This window comes from Cornus florida, unplaced genomic scaffold, assembly GCF_030987335.1.
Source record: "Cornus florida cultivar Cherokee Brave unplaced genomic scaffold, ASM3098733v1 CherokeeBrave_3.0.0_Hap2_Chr10, whole genome shotgun sequence".
NCBI lineage: Eukaryota > Viridiplantae > Streptophyta > Magnoliopsida > Cornales > Cornaceae > Cornus > Cornus florida.
The window spans coordinates 90,320,809-90,330,266 of record NW_026775580.1 but is presented as its reverse complement, the minus strand read 5'-3'; the positions used below and the strand labels follow the sequence as shown (position 1 = coordinate 90,330,266).

The window sequence follows — 9,458 nt, the reverse complement described above, 5'->3', positions numbered from 1 at the left end:
TGGCTGTATATATACACTCTCTCTCATACACACACAGTGACACACACTGCAGACATTTGTAGTCGTAACTAAAGGCTAATTGCTTATTCAGAGATTTTCAAGAGATCAATTTTTAGAATATCGTTTCATGAAAAGACCACATGGTTACTTGAGGAGAGAATTTATCCGTTTGAGAGACTGTCATATTTTTAGTTTTATGTATTTTAGATGTCCAAGAATTTTAAGACCGTGTTTACACAATTAGAAGACATTCTCTTTATTGTTGGATGGCAATGGTCTCATAAGTGATTGAAACCCTTACAGAAAAGGACATGGGAAATGATAAAATGGCATAAGGTAGGCATCCCATTTAAAATGCCTGAATGTCGTTGAAGTTTCAGTCATATATATATGGCATAGGGGGAAGGTATTTTAGAATGTTGAATGTATGTGTAGCAATTTGGCACATGGACGTAAGATGTAAATGGGTTCTCGTGAATATATTTTGTTACAAGATAAAAGACATAGGCTGATAGAAAACAAAGAGTTAAGGGACTGAGTTTCCAAACCAGCCATCTAACAATGCTAAAGAAGCCGCCTCTTCACTTGGCATAATGGAGTTATTGCAAAAACAAAAGCGCTACACTAAGGGTCCGTATAATAACCACTGTTACTTTATGTTTTTGCTTTGAATTTACTCAAAGTAAAAATAATGTTATCGTTTTAGAGAGTATTTAACACTATTTCGAAATTTGTTTAGTAACGTAAATTTGTTACAAAACATGTTTGGTAAAAAGTGTTGCAAGTTTGAAAAATTGAATAGTTAATTAAAAATATTAATTTAGAATTTCTTCTTCTTCTTCTTCTTCTTCTTCTTCTTTTTTTTTTTTTTTTTTTTTTTTTTTTTTTTTTTTGCTACAGTGCATAAGCAAGCAAAAATATCATTTTGATACTTTCGATTTTGGCCTCAATTTTAGAAATACTACGGTACTATTCAAATAATAACAAATATTACTAAACATACTTTGTGCTTTTACTTTGCTACAATATAATAATAAAAGCAAAAAACACAAAGTAAAGGCAATAGCCAAACAAGTCGGAGTATAGTTTTCGAAAGTTGCATCTTTCAGTTTTTTATTTTATTTTTTGGAACAACACTAGAGTATTCCGCTTAATGTGCACTTGTGCCTAAAATATAACTTAAAAGCAAATTTCAAAATGTGTAAAACGCACCAAGATTTTATTAGAATTGTGCAAGTTAAAACTGAAATAGTTTGTTGGAGTGGTTATAAAAAAAATATGGTAAGTAATATAAAATCTCATGTTGCCTCTCTGAGTCTATAAGAATAGACCTCTGTACCCCTCCCTCCCCCCCCCCCCCCACAAAAAAAAAAATAAATAAATAAAATAAAAGTATGAATTACCTTTACACGCACGGTAAGTAATATAAAATCTCATGTTGCCTCTCTGAGTCTATAAAAATAGACCTCGACCTCTGTACCCACAAAAAAAAAAAAAAAAAAGTATGAATTACCTTTACACGCACACACATGCATGCACAAGCGACTTGCCCATTTGGATGATGGTTGGTGGTACACCCTAATAGTTTTTCCCCATATAACTGGTGAGACGTGTGAAGTGGAGAGACAGACAAACCTAACCAAAGATATTAATTTGAAAAAGCTAGGGAGGGCCCAGACATTGCATCAGTACAAAGTCCATTGCATCAATACAAGTCCAATCGACTCCCAAAGGAATCGAGGGACTGGTGACCCTTCTATAAAAATTCCCTTTCAAAACACCACTTCTCAGGCCTCTAGGGCTTTACGGGTTTCCATTATATATATTCAATATCATTCCAACAACCTTCAATGGATGTATCAAGAACCACATATTGTATATATGTATATATATATATATAATAACATTGCATATATACAAATTATTTTATTCCCTCGTGCATTCCCATACTGACCAAAGATAAAGAAAATTAATTAAGAAGTTATAAATAATGTTTTGGATTTCTTTTTCTTTTCTTTTTTTTCTTTTCCTTTTCCTTTTTCTTTTTTTCTTTTCTTTTTTTCTTTTTTTTTTTTCAAGTTTTGGGTTTCATTTATATATTAATGGTATGAGATTAGACGTTAAGAAATAGAATATGTAAGCGCCATTGGGTCATGATTTTATTTTATTTTACATATGGTTTGGAAAATTACTCGGATCTTTTTTTAAAATGAAACTAATCTACACAAACCTTCTTTTTATTATGGTCAACACAAGTCAATGACGAATTTTACTGATGCTTCCTTTTGTTATGGTCAATGCAATTTAATGACGGATTTTGGTGATGTTGTACTGAATAAATTGAAATTCTCATATTACCTTAGTTCATCTATCTCTCACAGATAGAGATGATTACTATAATCATTTATCATAACAACTTGAGAGTATTTAAGTAAATTAGATATTTTATTAGTGAATTTAAGTAATATTTATTGTTTTGATTTAAAATTTCTTATGTTTGTATCCTCTCAAATAGATTCATATATCTGATGTCGTGTTTGAGGTTTTTTTTATACTAAAATACAAAATTTGTGAAAGACAATTTTGAATTATTATATGAAACATTAGAATAATTTGACTTTTAACAATTACAATTAAAAAATGAACACTGGACCGGCTTTTCAAATTTTTTTCTTAATCCATTTGAGTAATCATTTTATCAATGAAGTCCAACTTGGTCAATCAGAGCACGTGCAACGATTACGGAGAAGCATGTGCCATGGAATCCCATTAATTAGTAATTAAAGGGTCAACTATATGCTAATACGTGACTAAGAATCAACATATTCCTTGGGGTTTGCATCGAAGTTAGTGTCAAAACGAGGACTATAAGTAATTATCACATGATTAATGCCGTGATGTCTTATATTATAATATGTAATTAATGAGATAACTTATCACGCTCGTCATTTGTTATTTATTTAATTAGAAGTTAGAAACTAGAATCACTAGGTTACAAAAGTATTTGCCTAATCATTTGCTAATAACAAATATATTTTTAGAGGAGAAGATATTAAGCGTTCGTGGTATACCCTAACTCAATAAAAACGTAGGTTGTTTTGTTTTGTCCTTTTTTTTTTTTTTTTTTTTTTTTTTTTTTTTTTTTTTTTTTTGTGCGTTTTCAATGTTCAATATGTTCTTTTAATACTTTAATATTAAGTGATTAATGAGTAAGACACCATCATTTATATATATATATATATATATATATAGATTATTTTACCATATTAAGAAATATATATTTACCTTTTCAAAAATTTATATTAAATTTGTCGAATACATTCTTCATCTGACTTTTTAACTATTTATTAATTATTTTTTTTTCTATTTTCAAATATAACATCTTTTAAAAACAAAACTAACATCTAAAGCCTTTTTCATTACTTATCTTACATCTCCTTCTTCAATCCATATAGGTATATGTGTGTGTGTGTATATATGTATATATATATATATATATATAGATATAAACAACTAGCCTTAAACTTTTTCCTTCCTTCCTTTATTTCTTTCTTTTTTATTTTAATTGTCGCCACTAGCTATTTTTTTCCTTCCTTTCTTTCTTTATTTCCTTTTTTTTTTCTTTTCTAAATTGTCGTAATTAACCTTTTTTTCCCTTCCTTAATTCCTTTTTTTTTTTTTTTCAAATTTCGCCATTAGCCCCCATATATATATATATATATGCTAACCTTATGTGTTATGGATATAAGAATTCACGCAAACCTTATGCATTAAGGATGTATTCTTTAGACACATATATAGTGGATTTTTATAATTGTTAAATTTTAAATTGAAGTAAAAGACTTTTCTAACCTACATACACATGCACATAAAATTTCACAAAAAAAAAAAAAAAAAAATAATAATAATAATTGTATATTATTGTTTTACTTTTTTCTTTCTTGTTTTAATATCCTTAGAAGTCTTCACAAATAAAATAATTCTTCATCAATTATTACTCCTTTAAAAATAAATATTGTTTTATTCCTCAAGAAGTGAAAATATTATGAACAAATATGATGCAATATTAATTAAGGTTTCCAAATTTCCAACCATATAACAAAATATTCAATGTGTGACCTTGTTTCAGTGCCAAGTTGCTGTCAATTGGCCTTTTCCGGTGACAATAAAAATCGAGTCCGTACAATTTAAATTACTTAATAATAGGAACAGAAAAATCATAAATAATAAAAAAAATTAATAAGATGACAAAAATATTAAAGAAAAGAAGTGGGGTCTTTAATTTGCTTTCATCACATCTCACAGCTGTGTGATGGGGTCATCAAAGTTTGACTTACAACTTTCCTATATATATATATATATATATATTACAGACGAGACAATCATCACCGCTTATGGTTGTCTAGTTATCCGCATCTTCTTTCTCAATTATTTTTTGGTTTTGAAGTCAGAAAATAATTTTAAAAGACTACAATTTTAGAAGGCTAGATTTTGTTAATATATGCCACGAAGTTGGTGAGGTTGAACCTTTGACAGAGTTTCAAATAAATGAAGCATTTGCATATATATATATATATATATATATATATATATAATATTTTGATGTTACTGTTCTACTTTTATTTGAATCCATTTGCATTTTAACTCTCAAATGCTATGTCAAAATTTTAAAACATATCAAAATTTTAAAACATAGATAAGAGGAGAAAAGAATATATATATATACATATATATATATATATATTTGGCATTTCCTAGAATTATTTTACAAATTTGGTCCTACCTTAAACATAATTACTAGTAATGTATATTTATTTCATATTGTTAAATGATAGCCAAATAATTGAATTATTTGGTGAGTTAAGTTGGAAGGTAGGTGGTGCTCAAGCCCTTTTTGTTCATCTTGCATTATTATATGTACCGAGTATCACAATATTAAGTTGAATATTTAATCTCGATGACACTCTATATGTGGCCAAAGTTTATTAAAAATATAAATGCATGATTAATTCATTCATGGGACCATTTTAAATATGGTCTCTCTCTCTCTCTTAATCATAATTCCATTTTAAATAGGGTTTATATTAAACCTCCATCACCAGCCAAAACATAGACCCTACATGGTGACTCACTATATAAATTCAGCAACCCCACAATATCATAATCATATATTATTGTGATTTTGAGTTGTTTGTCAAGTTTCAAAATGTCTATTTCTATATAGTTTTCAACAATAAACTTTAAGCTTTTTAATATTCGAATGCAATCATTGGAGACAAGATAAATCAGTTTATCGCGCTTGTATTTATAATTTCATAAACATTAGGAAAGAATATGTTTAGAATATGTTTAGAGTCACTGGAATATTATAGGATCAGAAAAAAATATTAGAAAGCGACTCTATTATTATGAATACTAATGTTTGAGTAATCTAAGTTAAAATTAGTCTCTAGGACATAACGGCCTTGACAAGGGATCTGATAGTTAAGTACTTAAATTTCTCTTTCGAATCGCACTTCTGACTTACATAGTGGTGTATTGTGAGACCGATACATTATTCTAAAAAAAAAAAAAAATACTAAATCAAAACTATCAAAAATAAAAAAAAAAAATAATAACAAATATGTTTGTACACGCGCGCGTATGAAATAAATGCGTACGTATCAAATGTTCACTGAAAACGTTTTCCAAATTTAAAGGAATTGGAAGACATGTCAAAGTAAAAGTAGTTTTCACTTTTAATTTTCTTATCCTTGTCTCTTCTTCTTCTTTTCTTTTTGGGGGTATGTGTCAAAATCACAAATTGATTCAGATTATGCCATTGTTACCACAAATCCTCTCACAAAGTGGATCAACATATGCCACTTCATTCATTAGAAGAATCCAGTGACGCATGCTTGTTTTATATCTATTTCTCTTTTAATGATATAAAAGAAAAAAAAAATTATGTTGTCTCACGTGAGATTAATATAAGTTTGATCTACGACTGTAACATAATGACATGTAGGTGAGTACCAATATTAAAAGCTCCAAAACTGAACCGGCCGATTTGGTATCACTGTGCAACTCACATAATCTCCAAATTAAAAGTATAAATATGTGTATACACAAAATTGGACACTACTTTGTGCTATTACATAATGCTCCAAATTAAAAGTAAAAATACGTAAATATGTGTACAATATGTAAATATGTGTGTGTACACAAAATTGGACACTACTTTTTGTGGTATTACATAATGGACGCTGTGGAGTTGCTTACAGAGTCACACACAGTCGTACTGTGTTTTTCTTATCTTACAATCCACTTAATACTTTACTCCGTAGATTCTTTCAAACTGAAAAAGTAATATGTATAGACCATCCAAGGCTAGCTAGGCAGCCCTATTCTACGGGATGTAAATCAAATTAATATTTTTTAAAATTCTAGATTTAGCTAAACGTTTAGGAATGTGATCTTCAAATTCGGAGCCCTAGTTGGAACTCAAAAGCTAACCTAAATTAACATAAAAGAGCTTTAATGTCTTCAGTGTTTATTTAAATATTTCAAAAGATTAGACATTGAGAATATATATATATATATATTTGAGAGAGAGAGATTTGCTTTAGGCGAGTTTAATGGTCATTGAAAAGAGAAAGATAGAAGTAACCCCTTTTTACTTTAATACGATGATCATTATGCAAAAAGTAAAAAATGACCCATCTTGAGCACTTTAAATACGGACCAACTCAGAACTTGAACAGTAAGAAAAGTATTTAATTTAGTCCTTCAAAGAAAAAGTTAAAATATTTTCCGATATCAAAACAAAAACTGATTACTAGAAACAAATTAGAAAAAAAAAAAAAAAAAAAAAAAAAAAACCCTAACACACGATTTTCTGCAAAAAAAAAAAAAAAAAAAAAAAAAAAAAAAAAAAAAAACGACACTACCACAAGAAAGCCTCAAAACTGCTTGAAATGGCAGTCTCTGATATTGACATTTCATCAGTAAAATGATGAACAATATCCTCACCACTGTGCAACCACGGCGGATATACCCATCCCTCCAACGAGTCAACAAACACAAAATCGTTCCTCGACTCTGCCGAGTCGTAACCCGATCCCAGACTCGGTAACTCAACTATCTCGCCCAGTTCATTCGGTGTCGAAAGTTCCGACATAAACGACGACGACGTCGTTGACGGCGGAGACGACGGTGGTGGTGGAGGAGGGTTGAGATGCTCCATTGACGCCGCCTTGGCGGCTGCGGCTTGGACGTCACGTGGAGAGCACGAGGCGGGCCGTGGAAGCAACTCGGCGAGTTCCGGGAAGTTGAGAATCGCTGAGGTGCCTTTGATGGACAGGGCCGCCACGTCGTGGGCCCGGGCCGCCATTTCCGGGGTGGCGAAAGTTCCGAGCCAGATCCGTGACTTCTTTCTGGGCTCGCGGATCTCGGAAACCCATTTGCCCCATGCGCGCATTCGGACCCCTCTGTATACACTGTGTTTGCTCTCTCTCCCCCTCTTGCTCCTTTTCTGATTCGGGTCCGCTGATTCGGGCTCTTTTGGGTCTAGGTTTTGGTTGGATTGAGATAACCCAGATGATGAAGACGGTGAGTTTGGTGGTGGTGGCGAGAACGAGTTGGTACTAGACTCGGTCTCCGGTGGATCACCCATTGTTAATGGTGTGATCTGAACTCAGTTGTTGATGAGTCTGCTCAGTTATTCTTGTCTAGAGAGAGAAGTATCAGATGAGTAGAAAAGGAAAGAAGTGTTGAATAGGGAGAAAATAGAAGATCAGAGAGGAGGGTTTATGAATGATTCGGCTGTGTATTATATATATATATATAGTGTGTGAGATGTGCGTGTGTAATATGTGTTTATATACACAAATATAGAGAGAGAAAGAGTTGAGAGAGAGAGAGGGGTGGGCCAGCCCAATGAAAAGTTATGAGCTTCTTTGTCAAACTGCGGAGGTAACATCGGTTTTGTAAAGCCCGGAAAAGGCCTTGTTCTCTAAATCACTCGGGACGGACCCTTGATTGAACGCGCCGTACAAGTAGTGTTGTTCTACGTACCAAACAGCTTGAAACAAGAACCGGTGTTTAACCCGGTTTTTGGGATTTATCCAAACGCGGTCTTAGACATTACTTGTATACTTCTTAATGACGCATTGGTACAGGGACACAAACGGATAGAAGAGAGAGAGAGAGAGTAGAGTGGAGGGTTTTGAAAGTCACAGCTGTCCGAGACACATGGCATTTTCATGGTGTTTAATGACGCAGGCTTTTTTTGTTGTACAACTCAACACAAGTTTAGTGTTTTTGTTTTTTTTTGGAATAAATTTGATATCTTTAAGAATTATGTAGATTTTCTACTACTTTAAATCAATTAATAATTTTTAAAAATCATCTTATAATTATTCACACAAGATAATTTATTAATTACAATAATTTATAATTAAATACCCTCACGAATGTATGGTGATTTTTGGAATTGTGGGAGGGTTGGAATATTTTTTAATAACAATTACATAATTTTATATTTTTATAAAGATGCATTGTTTTGTACGAAGATAAAAGATGTATGAAAAGAAAATGAGAAGGATGAAACAAATTTTATTTGTTTGTACAGATGATGTAAAGAAAGAAAGGATAATAGAAGAATATAACATTATTTATTTTTTACAAATTTTTATCCATCCAAAAAAAATAATAATAAGTGGACTATTATTGATGTTTAAAATTATAGACCATCCTAAATTATACAAGTTACTATCTTCTATGAAATACAATATTAAATATAAACACATTATGGTAAAAATAATTTAAAATTTTATTTTTCCTTCTCTCGTAAAAAATATAATAAATTATGAACTTATTCTCTCTTTTTTTTTTTTTTTTTTTTAATACAACCCAACAAAAAGATGGAAAAAAATAATTTATTTCATTCTTTCGTAAGGAATATATAACGAGTGATGAATTTTTTGTTGTTTTGGTAAATGTATGATTTTTTTAATGATAAAATAAGAAAACTTTAGAGCTTAATAGGAATTATTTTTATTTATTTTTTTATTTTTTTGTAAATATGATGTGTAATAATAGATTTACACAAGAATTTTGAATTATTTCTTTTTAGATACAGCTGTTGTTTTATATTTCACCATTGTCATATCTGAACCCCAACATAATTTTTACAAACCTACTTAATATAGGGTTGATTCGTTAATGGAACGAGAAAGAGGGACGATAAAGTAAATATGCTGATATGGCTGTGTAAAAAGGCTGTGTAAATAATTTTACACATTAATGACGTAACCATATCTTAACAAGCTGATGAAGTTAAATTTCTCTAACGTCTACATAATATAAATATCATTCTAACAAAAAAGACCAAATTACCCCTATCAAGATGCTGCATTGACGAAACAATTCTCCGTGCACCCATCCTCTTAACTTCCCCCACTTACCATACTTCCCAA

The 9,458-nt window shown here is 30.7% G+C and overlaps 1 protein-coding gene across 1 annotated transcript; it reads right to left on the bottom strand.

Annotated features, from left to right (window-relative positions):
• Window positions 1–6,652: 6,652 nt before the first annotated feature.
• LOC132280088 (dehydration-responsive element-binding protein 3-like) lies at window positions 6,653–7,927 on the bottom strand. The gene has a single exon (XM_059782206.1). The coding sequence runs from the start codon at window positions 7,652–7,654 to the stop codon at window positions 6,926–6,928; it is 729 nt and encodes a 242-aa protein (XP_059638189.1). The 5' UTR covers window positions 7,655–7,927; the 3' UTR covers window positions 6,653–6,925.
• Between the last annotated feature and the right edge of the window lie 1,531 nt (window positions 7,928–9,458).